At 35.5% G+C, this 24,522-nt stretch overlaps 2 protein-coding genes across 8 annotated transcripts in view; both read right to left on the reverse strand.

Annotated features, from left to right (window-relative positions):
• Positions 1-4,085, reverse strand: part of CCDC138 (coiled-coil domain containing 138) — a 140,643-nt gene extending 136,558 nt beyond the window's left edge. For 4 of the 5 annotated variants that reach the window (XM_019434589.2, XM_019434591.2, XM_019434592.2 and 1 more), the window contains exons 1-3: positions 3,927-4,085; positions 2,485-2,542; positions 942-1,062 (exon numbers count right to left, since the gene is read on the reverse strand). In XM_019434589.2, coding sequence (XP_019290134.2) covers positions 942-1,062; positions 2,485-2,542; positions 3,927-4,019 — 272 coding nt within the window. In that variant the 5' untranslated portion in view covers positions 4,020-4,085. The remainder of the gene's footprint in view (positions 1-941; positions 1,063-2,484; positions 2,543-3,926) is intronic. The other variant, XM_019434590.2, reaches the window with a different exon arrangement.
• A 1,824-nt stretch (positions 4,086-5,909) lies between these two features.
• The window catches only part of LOC109258054 (E3 SUMO-protein ligase RanBP2), an 81,955-nt gene continuing 63,342 nt past the window's right edge, over positions 5,910-24,522 (reverse strand). For all 3 annotated transcript variants that reach the window (XM_019434583.2, XM_019434585.2, XM_019434587.2), the window contains 9 exons: positions 23,444-23,614; positions 22,670-22,762; positions 21,977-22,155; positions 15,019-15,223; positions 12,776-12,877; positions 9,116-9,261; positions 8,180-8,453; positions 7,522-7,856; positions 5,910-7,129 (listed from right to left, as the gene is read on the reverse strand). In XM_019434583.2, coding sequence (XP_019290128.1) covers positions 6,824-7,129; positions 7,522-7,856; positions 8,180-8,453; positions 9,116-9,261; positions 12,776-12,877; positions 15,019-15,223; positions 21,977-22,155; positions 22,670-22,762; positions 23,444-23,614 — 1,811 coding nt within the window. In that variant the 3' untranslated portion in view covers positions 5,910-6,823. The remainder of the gene's footprint in view (positions 7,130-7,521; positions 7,857-8,179; positions 8,454-9,115; positions 9,262-12,775; positions 12,878-15,018; positions 15,224-21,976; positions 22,156-22,669; positions 22,763-23,443; positions 23,615-24,522) is intronic.

Genomic DNA, 24,522 nt, shown 5'->3' on the forward strand with positions numbered 1-24,522 from the left:
AACAATGCTACTTTGTGAATGCCAAATGAAACAGTAATAACAGTAATAGCACTTTGAGTGCTTTTCTATGTACTAAACACCATTCTAAGTGCTTTATATGGATTAAATCATTTAAGCAGAGAAAGAAGCAATTATATAAAATATTCAAGCTCTCAAATATCAATTACATTAATATTATATGTATATTTTAGGCACAGTTAACTCTTCCTCTCCCCACAATTATCTCAACATTTCATTTTGTGTATGTATATACATCTTTATGGTTTAACATTATTTCAAAATGTTGATACCCACAGCACTTTCTTCTGCCATGTATTTCTGGCTTTTAATAACACCTACTGAGAACTTGATTTCATCTTAGCTTCCACTGTTTTTATACTGATTTCACTCACAGTACAATCTCCTCTACAAAACTTTTTACCCCTCACAGACCAACACTCTATCATGCATATTTTGTAGTTACCAACTCACCAGACCGGTTTCTTCCATCTCTTTCTCTCAACTACCTAAAATAGAGCTTACCACCCTAGTAGACAATGAATGTGGCATTAAACATCACTGCCCAACAAACCTGCATTCATTTTTATCCTACATCCTTTAAAAAAAAAAAAGGAAAGAAAGAAAGAAAGGGAATATGGTGTTCATTTGGGTCCTGGATGAATAACCATAAAAATAACTTCACGTTTTATACTGTGTAAATAACTTTCCATTATACTACCAAATGTAATGAATGCTAGGTTCATGCTTTTATAACAAAGATCTCAGTAAAAATAAATCAGTCTCTATAACCATTCAGCAAGCTCCAGACTGCTTGTTACTTCCTCAAAAAAAAAAAAAAAAAAAAAAAAAAAAAAGGCAAAGACATAAACAAACCACTCTTTAATCTCCCAGTTTTTTAGACACTGAGGGGATAGCAACAGTAAGGATTCAGGGTACTTTACCAATTCACATTTAACTGTTTGAATGAACTACAAAGTGGTGTTGTGCAATGCTTTCTTTCATCGGAATAACATCTTAATGATGAACCAACTTTATCACCAGATGAGAAGATATCCAAATCATCTGTTAACAAAAGAGAAAAAAGCAGAGATTACTAAGATCAGATACTAATCTCATTCTAGGCTTCTAAGGTAAGATGGCAAAATTATCTAATGATTTTAATGTGTATATCTCTGTAATGCAAACTTCAGAAAACAGGCATCAAGCCTTGTATTAATATGGCACTTAACTGATTACAAAATGCTCTTTCATTTATTACCTTATTTGATCCTAGCAACAGCTAGCTGACTCTGAAGTAAGCAGAATTGGTGCCTTTAACCCTATTCTAATGGTGGTAAGTCTAAGGACCAGAGAAGTTAGTGAAGTTACCTAAGTAACAGAGCCAGCAAGTGGAAAGATTAAAATTCAGAATTCAGCCTTCTTCCTACCTAATCATGATATTTCATCAGTCTCAAACATTAAACATTTTTTTTAATTTTATATATTTTAAACATTCAACATTTAACGGACTGTTAGCCTGTATCCAAATTCAGAGACTAAAAGGCAAAGAGAGCTTCTCTGATAAGAAATTTAGAATTTTTTTTTCCTTAAGGTTTTATTTTTAAGTAATCTCCACAGCCAATGTGAGGCTCAGACTTACAACCCCAAGATCGGGAGTCACATGCCCTACTGACTGAGCCAACCAGGAATCCCTATAAATATTTTTAAATGTATGCACCTTTGTCTAACATACATTTTTACCCCATCAGAAATTAAATGAGCTATACTTTTTGTTACATTTTAGAAAGTTGGAAATTTTAGGCTATATTTCAAACTAAAATATAATTTTAAGATATTTTTTAGATACTAGATTCAGTAATAACTGGGTCTTTTTTTCACACTGAAGAAATGTTTCAAGAGTGTTTACAAAATTTCAAAATGAAATAAACTTGGAAAAAAATGAAATTCTCTAATCTACTCTGACAAAACTTTTAAACATACTGTTTTTGTTGCAATCACCTCAAAATTCAACGATTGTACTTGTAAAAACATCACCAAAGAAGTATCAACAAATCAAAAGACTAATGGTTAGTTATACATTACTTCCAGATTGCCACATGATGTTCCAATACACCCAATCCCACAATTATCAAGTACATTTGATAAATTCTTTGAGTGCAACAATTATTATCTCAGTAACTTGGAAAGTCTATGCCTTAAAAAGAAAGCAGTTTTCTTTACCCAACATACTTTACCCAATTTCTAAAGGAAAAAAAAAAAATTGTAATTAAAACACCAAAAAAATTAATTCAATTTGATTTAAAGACATCTTACGTTTACCCACAAAATCTTGGTTTACTATTAGTTTGTTACCCGATTGAAGAAAGCTTAATATCACAAGATATCTGGCATTTAGTCTTAAATCTAAACATTTTTTTTTTAATGTTTTCTCTCAAATTAAATTTGTTAAAACCCCCAAGTATACAAAATACTCTATCAGCTTACCTGGGGAGGTTAGAGATCTTCTCTTCCATTTAGCCTGATCAAAATTTGAAAAATCATACTTAAAAAAAAAAAGATATATTTAATTTGTATATTAAGAATCAATCTACAGTCTCAAAAAAGAGTTCCCCACCAATTATGTACTAAGTACAAGGGTTAATTACAAAGGTTAGAGTGGACAAATCTTGTAGACACTACCTTAACCAACTGGTTAAAATTAATATCCGGAATAACAGGACAAAGCAACATTGCAAGTCTCCTAATGAACAAGCGCAACCCACACATCACTCCCAGTAGTATTCCTGCCAAAAACGCATAACCAGATAGTCACGAGGAACAGCCATCAGAGAAACTCCAGTTAAGGGACAGTCCAATACACAGTTATCCTGTACTCTTCAAAAATGGGTGGCTCAGTTGGTTGAGCAACCTACTCTTGATTTCCACTCAAGTCATGATCCCAGGGATCAAGCCTGGTGTTGGGCTCCACACTGAGCTTGGAGCCTGCGTAAGATTCTCCCTCTGCCTCACTCTCCAGCTCCCAGTCTCTCTCACTAAAAAAAAAAAATTAAAATATCAACATTATAAAAGACATGGGCTTAAAAACCTGTTCCAGATTAAAAAGAAAAAAAAAAAAAAAAGAAAAAAAAAAAAGAAACAAACCAAATGCAATGCTCATCTTTAGACTGTATCTGCACCAGAGGAAAAAAAATGTATAAAGGACATTATTTAGATAATTGGTGAAATCTGAATACGAACTATATGTTACATATTATTGTATAAATGGTCAGCTTCCTCAATTTGTTACTGCAAATATAAGAGAATATTCTTATTCCTAGAAAATACATTTAAGTATTTATATTTGGGGGTAAAAGTGTCACAGCACCGGCAAATTATCCTTAGTTAAAAGGAAAAAAATGTGTGTAGGGAGTCAAAAATACGAAGATAATAGTAAAGCAAATGTGGCGAAATGTTAACCAATGGCAAATCCATGCGAAGTGCTCAAGAGTTCCTTGTATATTCCTGCAACTTTAAATTTGGAATTTTTTTTCAAAATAGTAAAGTTTTTAAATAAATTAAAATCGCTTTTCGAACTCCGCTCAAGTCACTGTAAATAAAAGTTCAGATACACTTTCAACAGTGTCATGCTATGCCTGTAGTAACATAAACCTTCAAGAATTTACAGTAAAGAATTTTTTTATATAAAATGTGCTTTTCCCACATATGGAGCATCTGTGGCCACAAATGACTTCTGCCCCCGCAGCTACCTTCCGCTAACCCTGGTTCCGGCGGAGCTGCTCGAGCCCCGGAGAGTGGCTCCCTCCCCCAGGGTCCTTCTGAACAGCGGCCCCGAGGCCTCTGGCGCAGCTGCCCGTCAGGCCGCTTCACACCGGCAGAAACCGGCCCGCGGGCCCAGGGACAAGGCCGAGGAAAGGGCGAAGCCTCACCTCGGCGAGGTGCCTGCCCCCTAGTCCGTAGAGGCTTTTCAGACGCTCTACTACCAAATCCTGCCCCGGCGGCTTCACTACTCTCGGTTCCATGGTGCACCAAGTCCGCCGTTGTTTCCCCGGGAACAGCGTTCAAACCCACCGCGGCCGTACGCGCAGGGGCGGAGCTCGCGCAACGGAACTGCGTCATGACGCACGGCACGCTCCACCTCTCGGGGGTCAACAGCTACGCCGAAGCGCTCGCAGTTCGAGCCGCCCGGGGGCGCTTTCACTATGGTGGGACCCACGCTCCGCCGCAGGCGACAGCGACAGAGGCGCGCGTGTTAGGGCCCCTTGGTCTGACTCTCTGTACTATGTTAAAAACGTCCTGGCGGTACAAATGTTTTTCCTGCCGAATATTTTAATGACTAATTCCTTCACCACTGTTATTTTGACTGATGGTGTTTTGTCTTACAATTTTGTTACTTAAGTTTTCCTCCCTCGTATCCAAGGCACCAAAAAAAGCAGGGTTGTTCACAGCAGTTACACCTTAGCTGATGTGGCCCCTCACGAGAGGGAACTCAGCCTTGGCCTCAGGCACCACCCCCACCATGGCGTCAGGTAAGGAGACACCGCTTTCAGGGTGACAGGATGGCTCAGTCAGTTAAGCATCCAAGTCTGGATTTTGGCTCAGGTTATGATCTGGTGGTTTGAGTCTCTCATCAGGCTTTGCGTAGTAGCCTGCTTGGGTTCTCTCTCTCTAAAATAGCTAGCTGATAGATAGATAGATAGATAGATAGATAGATAGATAGATGATGTTCAACAGCATGTCTGGACTAACAAATCCTAGATTCTCTGGATTATCTTTAGTTTTTCAAATGCCAAAGTTTTACAAGATCATCTTACTAAAGTATTATCTGAAAATTATTTAAACCAATACTCTCTGCCATCAAATATTAGTGTACAAATAATGAACATTTTTATATTCTATTTTAAGCAGATTTTTAATGAGACAATATAAAATCGAACCAGTTGGGGGGGGGGAGTACATCTCAGTGTGGATTTATACTGCATTAGCAATTAAATAAAAAGAAATCAGTCCTTTCTCATTAATGTCCCAAGCCACTTGTAAGCATTTTTGGAATACTAATTCTGGAAGTCAGTTTACATGTCATTTAATCAAATTTTTGGTCCAAGTATTATTAGCTTTTAAAGCTTAATACATTGTTTTAATGCTTTATGATAGCACAGTAGATAGTGTAAAACTGGTTTCTATAATCTCTAAAGCACACTTGCCTTCACTTGGAATTTATTCTAAAATGTCAAAGGGTTCCAGCTCAAAAACAACACACTTTATGTCAACTTATATTACTTACATAGGTCTCCAAAGAAGCCAGTTCTTAATATTAAATGTGCATATATGTCATCCATAGTTGTCTTTAAGGTTCAGGTTAAGTTCAACTGATACACTGGAGTAGGTTTATTTCTGTTATCTGGCTTTGTGGCCAAGTGAATTTAGTGATGGTATTTCATCACTCATTACTCACATACACACCACACATGACATCCCTTCCTCCTTTGGTGGTTGAACGAGTATTATGATAGCCTATTTCCAAATCCCCAAATAATGGAATAAACTCCCACTGTCTTTCACTAAACAAAATGAAATGATTTCACTGGGAAGAACACAGGAGGGTATAGGAAGGTCACTGTTGGTAACTGGAATACACAAAATTTTGTGCTCTAACTAGATTCTTTGTAGTTCTATATTGAATAGGTTGATGAGAATACCTTTCCCCAACCCCCACCCCGCCGCCTTTTAAGCAGTTTGCCTAACTTTTGTCATTAGCCATTTCCAAATAAATGTTCAGTGTGTATCAAACTTGAACAGAAATCACTTCCTTTGGGAGCTCTGGAAATTATATGGCAGTCTGAGTTTACAGAACTTTAACTGTCCTCCTCACTTTGGCTCTAGAATGAACAAACAACTAGATGCACAAGTAATAAATTTTTTAAATGTCATGGCTGTTAACAATTGTCACTTTATTTTTGCTACAAAATTCACCAGAGAAAAGTACTGCAACAATCTAGTATAAAGCAAATCTTTAACCAAAGAACATGGTATAGACCTTTTTAAAATAGTCATACTTTATCACAATAACTGCAAGGAAAAATTCAAGTTCTATCAGAACCAAGCTGCAGTTTGAGGTAGTAGAAAGATGACAGGAAAGTTAAAAAAAAATAAAATAAAATAAAAACTAAGGACATACTTAACTTGTTTAAAATGTAAAAATTAATTTAATACCTTTGAAAGGGCACAGGAAACTACATCATTTTAAGAAAAGAAGGTACTCTACTTAAAAGTTAATTTAACTATACAGGAGGTGCAAGGATTATAGAAGAGCACTTTGGTTAAGTCTCTACCCTCTGTGGCTTTACCCATTCAAAAGTGAGCCTCAATGCATAAATGAGCACACCAACAGTTACCAAATATATTTCAAATCTAAAATAAAAATTATCCAAGTTGTGGTCCCTTATTCGAATGGTAAGTTTATCCATGCAGGAAGTCCAATATCTTAAAAGGTAAAATTAAATTGCATATATCATAATCCTTCAATAGTTTGAGAAGGTCTATTGCTTTTAACAAGATTAATATTATTCCATTTTAATACAGATATGTCAGGAGTACATAAACACAAGTACACCTGATTTACACCAGTGTTTAAACTTTTATTTCACACCATGCAAGGTCAATTATAACACATTAAAAAGTGACAACAGCTATAAGCTGCAATTTTACATTTGTACATTGGAAACGTCCATTTTCAAAAGCTGAACATAATTACCATATTGTCATAACAGCTAAGCTTCAATTCAACTGTTTATACAGGTAAAACTTACTATGAAAAACAATGATTTTATATCTGTCCACATTCTGTGATACTAATTCTTCGACTAACAGACCCTTTAGGAGAGCCAAATGATTCGATCTTTTTCACAGTATCCATGCCATCCTTAACAAACCCAAATACTACATGCTTCAAGTCCAAATGTTCTGCTTTTTTCAGTGTTATATAAAATTGAGAATTATTGGTGTTCTGGCCTTGATTGGCCATTGATAGTAAGCCAGGCCCAGTATGTTTGACATCAAAATTTTCATCTTCAAATTTATCTCCATAGATGGACCGTCCTCCTGTTCCATCATGTTTGGTGATATCTCCCCCCTGAAAAAACATCTCAGTTAATAGGAATCCTGAATAAAATATTAAAATACACACAGAACTACCACTACAGGATAAATTCTAAACACCCAACTTCTTTGAGAATGTGGTTTGAAAACTAAGAAACATAGTTTTTAAAAATAAGAAAATTTTGAAAGACAAAAATGAAAATGTCTTTTTTCCATCCTCAATTTCCAGCAGGTTTCAAGATATTAGAAATTTGAACTACTTCAGGTTGAAAGTTTTTGTGGGGACAGGAAATTGGGTGGTGACAACAACTAATGTACAGAAAAGCTAAAGAAATCTTAAAAAACTTAAGAGAAACACTCAAATTTCCTAAGTTAGTGTGGTTCGCTTTTCTAGACTTCAGTTGTGACATACAATTAAATACTTACGTGGCAAACAAAATCTGGAATTACTCTGTGAAAAATGGAGTTTTTGAAGCCAAAGCCTTTCTCTCCAGTGCAGAGTGCTCTGAAGTTCTCGGCAGTATGAGGAACAATGTTTGAAAATAACTCCATGGTTATACGTCCAAGGGGTTCATCATCTGCACAAACATCAAAAAACACCACAGGATTTGTCTCCTTCGATAACTCTGCTGTCAGTGATACTTGTCCTTTCTGGAGTTTCAGTAAATTCTGTTGACATTCTTCAAATTTTTTCTTAAAAGACTCAGCCATTTCTTTAGTTTTAAATCTCACTGCAAGCTGCTCCACTTTGGCTTCTCCATCTGTTCAACAACAACAAAACAAAATAGTGACCTTAATATTAAAATCACTGTTACAATTGTCTTATGTATTTTTTATGTATTTTTAAAAAGTTCAAAAAGTGGGGGCACCTGGGTGGCCCAGTCCTGGTTTCAGCTCAGGTCATGACTTCACGGTTTGTTGAGTTCGAGCCGACTTCAGGCTCCACACTGTCCGTGGGGAACCTGCTTGGGATTCTCTCTCTCCCTCTCTCTCTGCCCCCCACCCGCTTGGTGCTTTCCCTCTCTCAAAATAAACTTAAAAAAAACAAATTCAAAAAGTGAGAAGTAGCATTGAATGTACTCACCAGCATAATCTGAGGCAGTCCAAACTAAAGCATTGTTTGAAACATTCAAGGGTTTTAATTCCATTGTTTTGGTGATAACATGGTTTGCACACACTTTAAAAACCTGGTCTCTTCTCATTAGGATCCGATAGTAATTCTTCATTGTATGCCACAGTATCTTTATATCTCCAACACCTCGCTCCTTCCACTGACTAACATCTCGATCCCATCTATAAAGTTTGGCTCTCTCTTTAAATAAAATTTCTTCATCTTCTTCTCCAGATTTTACTTCTACCTATGGCAGTAGATAAATAAGCTCCTGCTTTTGACATATTCCATGACAAATTCCAAACATCCAAATTCCTCATGACATTGTCTTTGTAATGACATTAACAGAATTTGAACTATAGTATCAAGATAAATAGTAATATCCAAGGGCTACGAATACATCTGATTTGGATGGAGCAGTAAAGACCTGATTTGTCATTGAACATTTTTCCCTTATGTAGTATTCTTCCTCCTTCTGGAATGTAATACATTCTTTTATAGGACAGTAAAGGTTTCAAAAAGTATTCTTCAAAAGAAATATTAACCATTGTGGTTGAAAACTGACCAAGTAATTTACCTAAAACAACATTCCTGTCCAGAAAATGTGGTTTACTTTTTATTGAAAGGATTTTTGCCAAGTATGAGATTGGATACTTTTTTACCACCTGAATTTTGTTATGAAAACAAATGTGATATTCTAAAGACCTATGAAAAAATTTAGTTCTTCCCAACAGTTTCATGTAGGATTTACATATATATATAATACGTAATAAAGACCTTCCATTTGAAATTGTAAATATTCTGAAGAAATGTAAACAAAGCTAGTTCTATAAGTCAAAGCTAGGCTATGTCAAGTTTTAAACTTAAAATGTGACATTGTTAGTAAGAGTTCCATTCTTTAATATTTACCTCTGGTAATGACACTATTGGTTCAAAATGGATATCTTCATTGTGAACTACTTCTTCATCACTACCATCTTCATCTTCACCAACTTTACTGGTTGACTGTGTTCCGAACACAGCTGCTCCAGTATTTGCCCACTGGAAATTTTTATCTGATGAATAAATTAGGATATTTAAATAGTGGCATCTAATTTTATAAGCTTTTAACCCCCCTCCCATTACTTTATCAATCCCTATAATTTCTAATGATATGACATATACTTTTAGTAAACATGATGCAAATTATTCTAGCAAGTTCAACTCCGGGAGCGAGCACACTGTACCTTTAGTACTATTTGTGCTTTGAGATACAAAGATAAGATCATCAGAGCTTTCGGAAAATTTTATACTAAACTACACAAGAACTTTCAGTAATGAAGTAGTGTTTTAAAAGTACATACCTTGGAATTTTGAACACTTAGCTCAGCTCCAAAGGTAGGTTATTTCATAGAACATTTTATCAAATTAGAAAAGTAACTTTTGAATCTAAAAATATCCCCTCAGAGGCCAAATTTGCTACTTCCAAAGTAGCCAAAGCAGCATAAACACATGTTTATAAACTTCTCTACCTCAACTTCTCCCTGAAGTAACTAGAGTTGCAGCTTAGATTTCTTGGCCAGGTGATAGATGGTAGCACTGGGAGAAGCTCACGGACTCCCAACTATCCTTAACAGGCACTAGCCTGTTGGGGCTGATGACCTCCCTGGTTCCCATGCAGAGAAAAAAAAGATTACTCTCCCTCACACTTTGGAGAAGATGAAAATGACTTCTTCATCCCCATCTCAACCGAGATGGCTTAGCCTACCTTACAGGAAAGAAACACCTCTTAACACTGCATTGCTTGCTGATAAAATCGTGTTAGAAAACTCTATATCCAGTACTAGAAATGTTTAAGAAAGCAAAAATATCACAGATCATTTAAAAAGTAACTCAGCACCTTGAAGAAAGCACAAAATAAATATCTATAACAATAACTCTAAGCCCAACTTAATGGGGAGAAAAAAAAAACCTTGAATATTGCAAAAGAATGCTCTGAAAACTAGAAAAGCACAACCTCAGGTTGTGTGGAGGCTTTCTCAGAATAATAACCAAAGATCTAGGATGATACATAGGTTTGGGGCTCAAAAATAACTGGTTCAGGAACTCCCAAGCAGAGAAAAAGGTTTAATTACCCCAAAAACCCTTCAGAGGTATGGGAGAAAATTTCAAAATTCCTCTAAAGCAATGGTTCCTAATGCTGGGTACATTATTAGAATCACACAGGAGCTTTTGTAAAATACCAATGCCAAAGCCCAATATAACAGGCATTTATAAAAGAAAAGATCTCCCAGGAAATTCGAGTATGAAGTCAAAAGTTGAAAACCACTGATCTGAAGGGACCAGGAGGAAGAATTTTACAGAAAATAGTATAAAGATATGCATGTCAATAATCAGTATCAATTTCACAGTAACAGTTCTAGGTAATTGTACCTAGGAGGCTTCCACTGTTTCCAGGCTTAATGAAAACATTACAAAATCTGAAGGAAATATGATAAAATAGTGATCACTGACAAAGACAGGGGATCTCTAAATAGGAACTTCTTATTCCCTTAGTTTCCATATTAAATATTACACAACAGACAGAATGATTGATAGACCTATGTGAATAGAACTTCTGGAAGAAAATGAATTTAAAAAAAAAAAAGGCAACAACACAAAATGAACAGATTTTTTTTAAAAAGGAATCACCACATTTGCAAGAGAAGAGAAAAAAAGATTCCTCTGAGCTTGAAAACAACCAAAACAAAAAGTTTAAGATCAGAGGGGCACCTGGGTTGGCTCAGTCAGTTAAGCATCCGACATTGGCTCAGGTCGTGATCTCATGGTTTTGTGGGTTTGAGCCCCACATCGGTCTCTGTGCTGACAGCTCAGAGCCTGGAGCCTGCTTTGGATTCTGTGTCTCCCTCTATGTCTGACCTTCCCCCCCCTCATGTGCTCTCACTCTCTCTCTCTCTCTCAAAAATAAACATTTAAATAAAAAGTTTAAGATGAGAAAGGTCCATGCAATGCCAGAAACAAGTAAAAAAAAAAAAAATGATGCCCACATTCTGGTGAAATTTATGACCTCTTAAAAAAACATAACTTAGGGGCACCTGGGTGGCTCAGTCGATTAAGCTTCCAACTTCATCTCAGGTCATGATCTCACAAACTGTGGGTTCGAGCTCTGTGTCGGGCTCTGTGCTGACAGCTCAGAGACTGGAGCCTGCTTCAGATTCTGTGTCTCCCTCTCTCTCTGCCCCTCCCCTACTCACACTCTGTTTGTCTCTCTCAAAAATAAACAAACATTAAAAAAATTAAAAAAAAAAAAAACAACTAATAACTTAAAGTGACAAAAAAAATCTAAAAATAAATAAAAAACACACAAAAAAGGAGAACTGATAAAACCAAAAGCTGCTTCTTTGAAAAGACAGCATAAATTCCTGTCAGATCTAAGAACAAAACAAAGTAAGAAATGCAGTTTAACAAAGAGCTTGGTGAATAATTTCACTGAAAAAAATGACAAGTGGTGGTGAGGAGTAAATGTCATGAGGTTTGAGCCTTGCCTATTTTACACTTTACTGTATAGTCCAGACAAGAGTACTTTGAAAGGTACACTGAATTACAAGCAACCTAACACATCAATTTTTATTTAACACTTTTTTTGTGGATAATTGTATCCACTATACTGCTTATTATCCTATGACTTCAGGCTACTATACATTAAAACAAAAATAACAAAATTTGACAACAGTAAAGTTATGAATTCCAACACAACATGAAGGTAATTTCCAAAAGTTTTATATGTGTTTCCATTGAGTGGTGAATGCTGTAAACCAGTGTAAGCATGAGAGAGGAAAGAATGCTATTCTGCATAACTAAAGGTATTTGAAAAAAAAAAAAATGCTATTCTGAACTAGATAAATCACGTAAGTATATATCTTCAGTAAAATTCATTTACAAATCAAATCAAGTATCTTGTTTAAGAACAATTTAGGTGATACTATAATCATATATGTAAAAGACATTATAAGAATGAGAAAATAATATGCCAATAAACTCTAAACAATCAAGAAATGTATTATCTTCTGCAAATGATACCAATATGGACTAAAAATAGAAAAACCATGGAAAAAAGATGGGAGACCCCACCAATTATAAATTTATCACAATAAATTAGCACAACCCTTATATTCAAATCTGATTAAGGAAAATGGAAAAATAGAAAACTATAAAATCACCCCCTTAAAAAATACAGATGCACAAATCTTAAAATATTAAACAAACCAAACCTAAAAGTATAATTAAAAGAACAATGCACCAAAATCAAGGTAATTCCAAAACTGGAAAAGTGGATCTACATTTCAGAATGGGGAAGACTATCAACAGAATTTATACTGATTAAGAAAAAATTCTTAACGGTTATATTAATAAATGTCTAAAGTAACAGTAAAATATAGAGCCTTTCCTATTAAAACATTAAACAAACTGGAGGGTGTAGAAGAGGGAAGAAATGTCCATCTTAGTTACAATACTGTGGCAAAGAACTAGTTCTTTCAGTTGTGCTTGATTCTATAACATGACAATTAAAATCTCTCCTCCTGATCTTACCTTTAGAACCAAAAGCAAAATCCCCAGAATTACTGGAAGCCAAGTCTGCAAATGACAGCCCTGTGGTACTTCCAAATCCAAATGAAACTGTTTTGCTTTCCACTGGCAAAAGGAAAAGAATAATTTAATATTTCATTTAATATATACTGAATATCAAAGCTTTTCCCAGAACCCAGAGAGAATGGGGATAGACATTCTATACTCCCAAGAGGGTCGGGTGTGGGGTGTGCAACATTTGTCTTCTGGTTATTTCTCTAAAAAAAAGTTACAGGGGCACCTCGGTGGCTCAGTCAGTTAAGCATCTGACTTCAGCTCAGGTCATGATCTCGAGGTCTGTGAGTTCGAGCCCAGCATCAGGCTCTGTGCTGACAGCTCAGAGCCTGGAGCCTGTTTCAGATTCTGTGTCTCCCTCTCTCTCTGACCCTCCCTCATTCATGCTGTCTCTCCCTGTCTCAAAAATAAATGTTAAAAAAAAAAAAATTTTTTTTTTTTAATTTTAAAAAGTTACAAAATACACCCAATTCTGAACTATTTCAGTATTATTAAGTTTACAGGTACTATTCTCATTGAACGCTACACCAAAAGCATGACAAAAATCTTTTTAAAAAAGCAAGACGTAGATCTATATAAGCTAGATAATAGAACCATACAGTTTCTTCTTTATAGTCTTCTGTAATCTAAAACTAATATTCATTCACACGTGGGGTTTTAGGAATGATCTGCATAAAGAATGTTTGTGTTCTCTATGCTAAATAATAAGCTCACAACAGGGCGCCTGGGTGGCTCAGTCGGTTAAGCGTCCAGCTTCAACTCAGGTCACGATCTCACGGTCCGTGAGTTCGAGCCCCGCGTCGGGCTCTGGGCTGATGGCTCAGAGCCTGGAGCCTGCTTCCGATTCTGTGTCTCCCTCTCTCTCTGCCCCTCCCCCGTTCATGCTCTGTCTCTGTCTTGAAAATAAATAAACGTTAAAAAAAAAAATTAAAAAAAAAAATAATAAGCTCACAAAAAATGCATGTCTTATTTATTTTTGGTCACCAGGAGTTTGGGGATCTTAATTCTGACAATGGGCAGCTACATGATCTCTTGAAGTCCTAAGCCTTACTTTCATCATCTGAAAACATGAAATTTTAGGTCTGATCAAAATGAATGAAATCTTGCCATTTGTAATGATGTGTATGGAGCTAGGGTGTATTATACAAAGCAAAATAAGTCAATGAGAGAAACACAAATACCATATGATTTCACTCATATGTGGTTAAAGAAACAAAACAGATGATCATAGGGGAAGGGGAAAAACAAAGAGACAGAGAAAGGAAGGTAAACCATAAGAGACTCTTTACTACAGGGAACTGAGTGTTGATGGAGGGGATGTGGGCAGGGGATGAGCTAAATGGGTGAAGGGTACTAAGGAGGGCACTTGCAATGAGCACTGGGTATTATATGTTAAGTGATAAATCACTAAATTCTACTCCTGGAATCAACATTACACTATAGGTTAGCCGACTAGAATTTAAATAAAAATTTGAAACAAAACAAAAAAAATAGAAAGAAAGAAACGATTTTAGGTCTGAAGTTACTTCCTCTTCTAGAATATGAAGACTCTCAGGTGTCTATAAATGTAGTAATTGTACATTATTTAAGACTATTTCTGAAATACATTAGGTAAAACAGATAAGCAATTATAAAAGAATAGAATTTTAAAAGATTCCCCTCTTCTAAAATCAATGGAAATAAAAAAATGAGGAAAGCATATCAAACATGAGTAACTATAACTGATTAATATAATGTAACAGGTAGAGCAAAATACATTTAAGTATCATAAAAACTTAACAACCCTACTGTACTATCTACAATTACTTCATACATAAATTTTAATATACTTCAGTGATAATATAATTCAAACAATATTCAAATGAAATGATTATCACAAAGAAAATTTCGATGTAAGCAAACTACTGTCATTTATTTTCAGGTAGATAGGTCAGAGTCACAATGCTTCATATTCCTTAATAACTACAACCCTAACAATAAAAATACATGTTTATTATCTTTGTTGGCAAGGCAGTATGATTTTCTGGTTATTATCAGGAATATCTCATGCACCTTTGTACATCTCCAAACTTGTTTTAAGGGAAAAGAGTTTTTAGGACTGACATTTAAAAGCCTATTTTCTCAAACATACAGATGCACCTTATGCAATGCATGCCCTAGAAGGTTTTTGTAAACATTTTATCAAATTTTACCTTGGCTTGTAGAATCTGCATCGTTTTCCTTTCTAGTAGACAAATCTACAGGTTTGTCCACAGTTCCAGAAGAAATTGGTGGTGAACTAATAGATTTGGTAATAAAATCAGGTTCTTCAGATTTACATAAAAATGGTACAGTCACTTTAGTCCCACCAGTATACACACTGTCTGCCAGGCTACTTATTTCCTCATTCTGGGATTTCTGCAAAGAGGAAGTAACAAATAACAATGCCATTAAATACTGACTGACAAAAAGAATCACATACCCTATTTTTTTTTTACGTTTTTATTTGTTTATTTTGAAAGAGAGTGAGAGAGTGTGCATGCATGAGCAGGGGAGGGGCAGAGAGAGAGAGGAAGAGAGAGAATCCCAAGCAAGCTCCCTGCTCAGCATATAGCCCCACACAGGGCTCAATCCCCTGACTGTGAGATCATGACCTAAGCCACTATCAAGAGTCAGACCCGTAACTGACTGTGCCAACCAGGCACACCCATGCCCTGTTTTGAAAGAAACTGAGGACTTGGGAGTTCTGGATAAAATAGAGTAATAAGCACACTTCACGTTATCTCTCCCATTCCACACTCCATCTTATCTTTCCCAATACCTATGACTGAACTGGACTGAAACAGATAAAGTATAAAAAGTCTCTGAAAGGTGGATGAAAACAGGAGGATTAAGAACCTCAAGACATTAGGGATAATTCAGTGGTGAGAATCATGTGGGGTGTTTCCTGCTCCATAAACCTATATTCCAGCCTGGATGCTAGAGAAGCCCAAAAACTGAAGCTGCCAATGACGGAGATGGAAAATCGTCCCAAGAGAAGCCAGCTCTCCCTGGCCAGGAGGTGGGGGATATTATGAAATGATCCATGTGTTGAACAATCAGAAAAAAAATCTTAAAGAAGCTCTTATAACAATGCTCCAAGATATAAGGACAAATACTCTTAAAACAAATGAAAAGATAAGAAATTCTCAGCAGGAAAAAAAAAAAAAAAAAAAAAGAAGAAGGCATAAAGGACCAAGTGGGAATTTTACAACTGAAAAATACAGTAACAGAAAACTCACATGGAACATTTACCAAGAAAGACCCATTCTGGCCCATAAAACACACCTCCACAAATTCAAAAGAACAGAAGTCATACAAAGTATATTCTCAGTCCACAATGGAATTAAACTAGAAATCATTACCAGAAACACAGTTGAAAAAAATCCCAAATATTTAAGATATTTGGGATTTCCCAGCATACTTTTAAATAATATATGTGTCCAGAGGTCTCTAGGCAAATTAAAAATATTTTTAACTAAATAAATATGAAGGGGAGCCTGGGCGGCTCAGTTAGTTGAGCATCTGACTTCAGCTCAGGTCATGACCTCACGGTTCGGGAGTTCGAGCCCTGTGTTGACAGCTCAGAGCCCGGAGCCTGCTTCAGATTCTGTATCTCCCGCTCTCTCTGCCCATCCTCCACTGATGCTCTATCTCTGTCTCTGTCTCTCTCTCAAAAATAAATAAAAACATTAATAAAACATAAAAAAAAAAGTTAAACAATAAATATGAAACTACAACTTATCAAAACTCTTAGAACACAACAAAAACAAGGAAGGGAAACTTTAAAGTACTGAAGGCATATAATAAAATCTAAAATCAATAAATTTCCACCTTAAGACTAGAAAAAGAAAAGCAATATAAACCTAAACAAAGGTGAAGAAATAATGAAAAGTAGAGCAGAAATCAGTAGAACAGGAAATTAACAGGAAAAAAATGAACAAAATCAAACAAAATTGACCTTTTTGAAACAGTCAATAAAAATCAACAAACTTCTAAGCAGGCTAACCAAGAAAACAAGAAAGAAGATTCAAATTATTTATTTATTTTTTTTAATTTTTTTTTTTTTTTAACGTTTATTTATTTTTGAGACAGAGAGAGACAGAGCGTGAACAGGGGAGGGGCAGAGAGAGAGGGAGACACAGAATCTGAAACAGGCTCCAGGCTCTGAGCTGTCAGCACAGAGCTCAACACGGGGCTCGAACTCACGGACCGCGAGATCATGACCTGAGCCAAAGTCAGACACTTAACCGACTGAGCCACCCAGGTGCCCCAAGATTCAAATTATTAATACTAGAAATGAAACAAGAGCCATCACTACTCACTTCCAATTCATGAATATTAAAAGGGTAATAAATTTTAATGAATTTCATGAACAGTGTTATGCCCACAAATTTAAGAACTCAGATGAAATGGACCAATTCCTTGAAAGACAAAACCGACCAAAACTCACACAAGAGTTTTGTCTATTGTAAGTAATACTGCTATGATAGCCTAAAACATTTGATACATAGAATGATTTATCTTTTCCTTGTGTTTTGGTACATTAAAAAATAAGGATTTTTTTCATTCGTAGTATTTTTTTTTTTATTTTTATTTTTTTAACATTTATTTATTTTTGAGACAGAGAGAGACAGAGCATGAACGGGGGAGGGTCAGAGAGAGGGGGAGACACAGAATCCGAAACAGGCTCCAGGCTCTGAGCTGTCAGCACAGAGCCCGACGCGGGGCTCAAACTCACGGACCGCGAGATCATGACCTGAGCTGAAGTCAGCCGCTTAACCGAATGAGCCACCCAGGCGCCCCCATAGTAATTTTTTTATAGAAGTAAAATTCACTTTTTGTTGTGTGTATATGTGTGTGTCTGTTTTCTAGGAGTTCTTTTACATGTTTGAATTCTTGTAATTCTCACCAGAAACAGGCTATGGAACAATTCCAACACCCACCCCCCAAAATTTCCTTCATATTGTCCCTTTGTATTCAAAACCTCTTCTGCCTATATCTTTGGGCAATTGCTGTTGTGTTTTCTGTTTCTATATTTTTGCCTTTTCCAGACTAACATATGAATGGAATCCTACAGTATGTAATCTTTGATACTGGCCTTGAATAGGCCTATTAACTATTAAAGAAATAGATAACCTTGAATAGGCCTATTATCTATTAAAGAAAATGTACTATTAATTAATATCCTTCCAAGTCAAATGGTTTCAGTAGTGAGTTCTATCAAACATTTAAGAAAGAAATAATAGCAATTCCTACAATGTCTTCCAGAAAACAGAAGCAGAGGGGGACACTTTCTAAAAAAGTACATTAAGCAAAAATTGATAGGAGAAACAGACAAATCTACAATTATGCCTAGCAACAGTCCTCTAAATAATTAAAATGTTAGTCTTATATATGAGACCTGGACACCACAGTATCAACTAGTTTGAGCTAATTAACATTTATAGAACACTCTATGCCAAAAGAGCAGACTATACATTCTTTTCAAGTGCACAACAATCACCAAGACAGCCTTCATTAGGCTTCTAAGAACTAAAATCACTCAAATTATGTTCATAGACAATAATGGAATTAAACTAGAAATCAATAACAGAACGATATTTGGAAAATCACCAAGTATTTGGAAGGAACATACTATCTAACGCATTTATAAAAAAGAGTATCTCAAGGAAAATAAATATTTTAACGGAATGAAAGTAAAAATATCACATAGCAACACTTGTTGGATGAAGCTGAACAGTTCCTAGAAAGAACCTTACAGCATTAAATATTTATAGAAATGAAAAATGGTCTTAAATCAGTCATTTAAAGCTTCCATTTTAAGGAAACTAGAAAAAGCAAAATAAATTGGAAATGACCTTCAATGGATCAATGAATAAACTGTGGTACATCTACACAATGGACTACTACTTAGTGGTAGACAGGAACAAACTATTACTACACACAATAACTTGGGACAAATCTCAAGGGCATTATGCTGAGTGAAAAAGGCCAGCATCAAAAATTACATACTGTAGGATTCCATTCATATGTTAGTCTGGAAAAGGCAAAAATATAGAAACAGAAAACACAACAGCAATTGCCCAAAGATATGGGCAGAAAAGGTTATGAATACAAAGGGACAATATGAAGGAAATTTTGGGGGGTGTTGGAATTGTTCCATATCCTGCCTCTGGTGAGAACTACAAGAATTCAAACATATAAAAGAACTCCTAGAAAACAGACACACACATATACACACAACAAAAAGTGAATTTTACTTCTATAAAAAAATTACTACAAATGAAAAAAATCCTTATTTTTTAATGTACCAAAACACAAGGAAAAGATAAATCATTCTATGTGTCAAATGTTTTAGGCTATCATAGCAGTATTATTCATAACAGACAAAAAGTAAAGTAAAAACAACCTAAATGATCAACAGATGAATGGATAAATGAAATGTAATATATTCAATACAACAGAGTATTACTCAGCCATAAAAATTAATAAAATGCAGATATACACTACAATGTAGCTATACCTTGAAAACATTAAATGAAAGAAGCCAGACACAAAAGGCCACAAATTATCATGACTTATTTATACAAAATGTCCAAAAAATAGGCAAACCTATAGAGACAGAAAGTCCATCAGGGGTAGTGGTTTCTTGAGATGGAGGAGCTCGGGCAAAATGGGGAAGGGTGGTGACTGTTAGAGGTTAGAGGTTTTCTTCTTGGGGTGGTGAAACTGTTCAAAATCACTGTGGTAACGGTTGCATAACCATGTGAATATACTAAAAACTACTGAACTGTACGCTCTAAAATGGATGGGGTGCACAATATGTGAATTATATCACAATAAACGTTACCCCAAATAAGTAGCCTAGAATTGCTTGGGTGAGAGGAATTGTTTTAATTCAGCTGCTAATGCCTTACAGTCCTTGAATGGAAAACTCCACACAGACAAGTCAGATTACTTCTGTTTTGTTCAATACTGTATACCCAATCGTCAGCACAGTGCTAGCTCAACGGTAAACATTTACAGAGTACGCATAACCATTTTATGCAAGGGATGCATATCTAAGATGAATTAGACTGTCACAGTAGGAACAATGCATTCTGAGAGAGTATAAATTTACATCCATTATAGCATATCTTAGCTTTAATGGTTTTTGGTTTTCTATTTCATATCTGTATCAAAGGGTGCTTGCTCTCCTGAAATTTTATAATTTATTGTGCCATTTTTTCCAACCTTTATAAAGGTTTATCACATTTAACTTTAGTACCCAAAGTATTTTTGAACAGCCAGTAGTACTGCTATTTAATGAACATTGTGATAGTTATAGGATTATTTTATTAAGTTATGACAATAATGAATGCTTTAAAATAACACAAGTCACCTCAAATAAGATATTTCAACTCCTTTAAAAGCATGTTTCACAAAATACTGACAAAAGACACCAAATTCTTGTGTACCAGCTAAAGTGGCACCACAAGGTGGAAAATAAGAATAAATGATGTATAACTCAGTGTGTACATCAGTGCTGATATTATTTTTCAGTTTAATTTTTTTTTTTTTTTTAGTTTATTTACTTATTTTTGAGAGAGAGAAAGTATGAGTGGGGTCAGGGGGCGAGAGAGAGGGAAAGAGAGAGAATTCCAAGCAGGCTCTACACTGGTAGCACAGAGCTGATGCGGGGCTTGAACCCACGAACCGTAAGATCATGATCTGAGCCAAAATCGGATGCTTAACTGACTGAGCCACCCAGGCGCCCCTTAAATTTTAAAATACATTTTAAATCAATAACTTTAAGTTTTGCACACAAGAGGCCATATTTAAATCATACTGTTTAAATTTGCATAATCTAAATTTATATTAATATGACTACTGCATTTGTTGAATAAATACGTGATAAAGCCTCTAGCAGCTAGTAATTAGAGTAACAGCTATTAAATATTGTGTATGCCCAGTAAGTCCAGGGAAACTGTTGAGTGATTTGAAATACACCTTAAATGGAACACTTAGTAAGGCCACTTCAGATTTCCACAAATAAATCTATCTGGTTGTAAATGAGAACATGATTAGCATTACATCAGCTGATGGCCATTAATTGTATGTGTACTGATAGATTAAACCTACACATTCTAGGTGGTCAGCTAGACTGCTCAGAGTCAATGAAGAGCAATAAATTTCTTACAGACTAAGACCATGTGTTACAACACATCTCTCTCTAGCCATATATCCTTTAAATAAACCACCACATTCATAACTAATTCCAGAACTCTACTTCATTTTAATCATCTAAGAATAAAAACAAACCATCAAAAAACAGTGTTACTTGAGGGGGAAAGGAACATTCTGAATAGATGTCAATATTAGATTATGAACAAATTAACTAGACACAGATCTTGTCTTCTAGTTTCTGTGGAATACAAATTAAGATACCAAGGTGTTGATACCTATTAAAATTATCACTACTTTTAAGCTAAGAAAGTAAACAAATCAAGGGGCACCGGGGTGGCTCAGCTGATTAAGCCTCCGACTTCAGCTCAGGTCATGATCTCACCGTTTGTGGGTTCAAGCCCCACATCGGGCTCTATTGACAGCTCAGAGCCTGAAGCCTGCTTTGGATTCTGTGTCCCCCTCCCTCTCTACCCCTCCCCCACTTGTGCTATCTGTCTCTTCTCTCTCTCAAAAATAAATACATGTTAAAAAAATTTTTTAAAAAGAAAGTAATCAAATCATGAAATTTACAAAGCAAGGTATAGGCCACCTTGCTAAGTCTCAAATGCCATTGAAACTAAGTCTCAAATGCCACTTCCTATCCACTCTGCCCACCACAAAATTAACTAACTTGCATGAAAAATTAACTACTTAATATCATTCTTGGTATTATGATAAACATTCTTAAGAATATCTGCACAGTCCATCTCTCCCATCCCTGCAAAAATCCAACATATACACAGGAGAGAACCTTTAAGTCCTCTCTGTAGAACAACATTCCTCCTTCTCTGGCCAAAGCTGATTGGTAAATGCCTAATCCATTTGCTATCCACAACACATTATTACCATTTGGTAAGAATATTCTAATCTACTGCATCAACAATGGCAACTCAACCAGAAGGAAAACAATGGAGATGCTCTTACTTGAGAGTCCTGAACTTTTTGTAACTCTGATTGAAAGTCTTCCCCATTTCCATTGTCCTCATCAGTATCACTGCAGACTCCACAAAAAAATGTAGGTGGAAGCTTTAATGTATCTGCTTTTGCCTTCTCTTCAACTGTTGGTTTCTTTTCCCAAACAATAACACATTCTTTTTCATTATCTGAAAATCCCACACAACACAAGCAAAAGAAAGTTAGAAGTCCAACTACTCTCCAAGAATTGTCCTCCATATAATCTACAGATTACAGACCCAGATAGCAATACCTATGAATGCTAATGGAGAACAAGGATCACCAGGAAAACAATTATTTTACACTTCATATTATTTTCAAATATTTTAAATTGCCACAGGCATATCACATAAGTAAATCTGATAATCATAAAAATGATCAGATTAGAAAATGCCTTTTCTTTTTATGTTTACTCATTTTTGAGAGAGAGAGCATGAGCGGGAGAGGGGCAGACAAAGAGGAGGACAGGGGATCCGAAGTGGGCTCTGCACTGATAGAGGTGAGCCAGATACAGGGCTTGAACTCACAAACTATGAGATCATGACTTGGGCTGAAGTTGAAGTTGGACGTTTGACTGACTGAGGCACCCAGGCACCCTGAAGATTCCTTTTAAACAGAAGATTTTTAAAAAACATTTTAACTAGTAATTTTAATTTAACATACCTGCTAGCTTTTCTTCTAATGGTCTACATTTTTCTGAGTCATCCAGATATAGTTTTCCATTAAGTTTCTTGACAGCTGTTTCAAAATCTTCATCTTAAAGTATAATTGATTTTATTAAACAAAAAGAATTTCTAGTAAGTTTTAGGAATTTTCCCAGCCATAAATCTAGAAATTATCCTCCAATTTCATACTTTCCCTCACCCCCCACATTGAAAGAGCACCCAGTTTTGCCAATTCTATATTCCTAATGCCTCTCCTGTCATCACAGAAATTTCATTCAGGCTCTCCTCTGAGCTGCTTTACTATCATTTTGGCTCATCTTCCTATCTCCATGTCCTACAACCCGATCCTCTATCTCACTAACTCAACTGATCCTGCTGAAACTCTTTCTGAACATGCAAACTCCCCTGCTGAAAAACTCTACTGTGGCTCACAAAGTTTTCCATAATCAGACCCCTATCTGCCTCATCACTCTCTCATCCCTCTAAGTCTATAGGGAAATTAGGATTCTTTTCAATTCTCTCAAAATACCTGCTCTGCTCATAGTAGTCATCCAAAACATCCTTACTTAAAAAATGCATTGAATGTATTTCATTCAATCATTATTGAATGATTGTTTCAATCATTACATCCATTGACTATTTACACACACACTGAGGATAAACATCTACCTATAAGGACAGGAGTTATGGGCTCTAAGAGGCAGGCTTAAACAATTTAAACATTACTAAAATTAGCACAGACAGAATGCTCTTAAAATAACAAAAGATTTACCATCCTCTTCTTCTTCACTAATATAATCTGGTTTATTCTTATAGCAGAAGAAAGTTGGAGGAAGTTTAAGTTTGCTTGCAAGAGCTTTTTGTTCAGGGGTCGGGGTTAACTCATATACAATGAGAACATCATCATCTGAGGGAGAATCTTCAGGCTTTTCCTTCTCTTTTGCTATAAAACAGGTCAAAAAAAATTATAAAGACCAGGAGTTAAGTAGGTATTAACATCAATATTCTAACTGAAAATAAAACCACGCCACTTATCTTTAGGTTAAACACATAAACTTTGATGTGGACAGAGCTCTGTAGAGAATTAGAAGCCTGATTTAACATTCCATCAAAAATCTTTAGTGAATATAGAATCCATTAAAACCAAAAAAAACTGCTTTTACTTACTGATCGTTGAAAAAAAAATTGCTATTACTGGCTATAATTTTAAAAGGTATTTAAATAATGCTGCCATAACCGTATTTGGCATATAAACAATAGCTGAGCAAAATATCCATGCATTTTCAACAACGGAAACAACTTACGTAAATCATGAGCAAGGATTAGTATAAATATGAAATTAATGCAAAAGCTAACCATGATTAGTTACTACAGGGAAAGTTAACAATTGCCAAGGATGGCAGGTGTTCAGAGTTACATCCAGTTTTGTGTATTTCCAAGCATGATAATAGATAAAACCAAATTAAAACAGTTATCCTAGGGGTAACACTATAAGAAACTAACACAGATTTTTATAGCTGAAAAAAAGGAAGAATAAAGGGATTCTTCATACAATATACTCTGGTCTATAAAGAAGAGTATTTAGCAAAAGGAATGGGTAAAGCAAATCATGAAGCATGCTATGTACCAACTGGTGCTGTCTGATATGGTAGCCTAGCCACACGTGGCTATTAAACACTTGAAATGTGGCCATTCCAAACTGAGTTGTGCTCCAAGTAGAACAATACACATTGGATTTTAAAGACTTAGCACAAAAAAAAAAAAAAAAAAAAATCTTTTTTTTTTATGATTAGAACTTGAAATGGTATTTCAGATATAGTCTAACTGTATAGATTGTTAAAATTAATTTCA

The sequence above is a fragment of the Panthera pardus genome, unplaced genomic scaffold (genome assembly GCF_024362965.1).
Source record: "Panthera pardus isolate Hobbes unplaced genomic scaffold, ASM2436296v1 HiC_scaffold_25, whole genome shotgun sequence".
Classification (NCBI taxonomy): domain Eukaryota; kingdom Metazoa; phylum Chordata; class Mammalia; order Carnivora; family Felidae; genus Panthera; species Panthera pardus.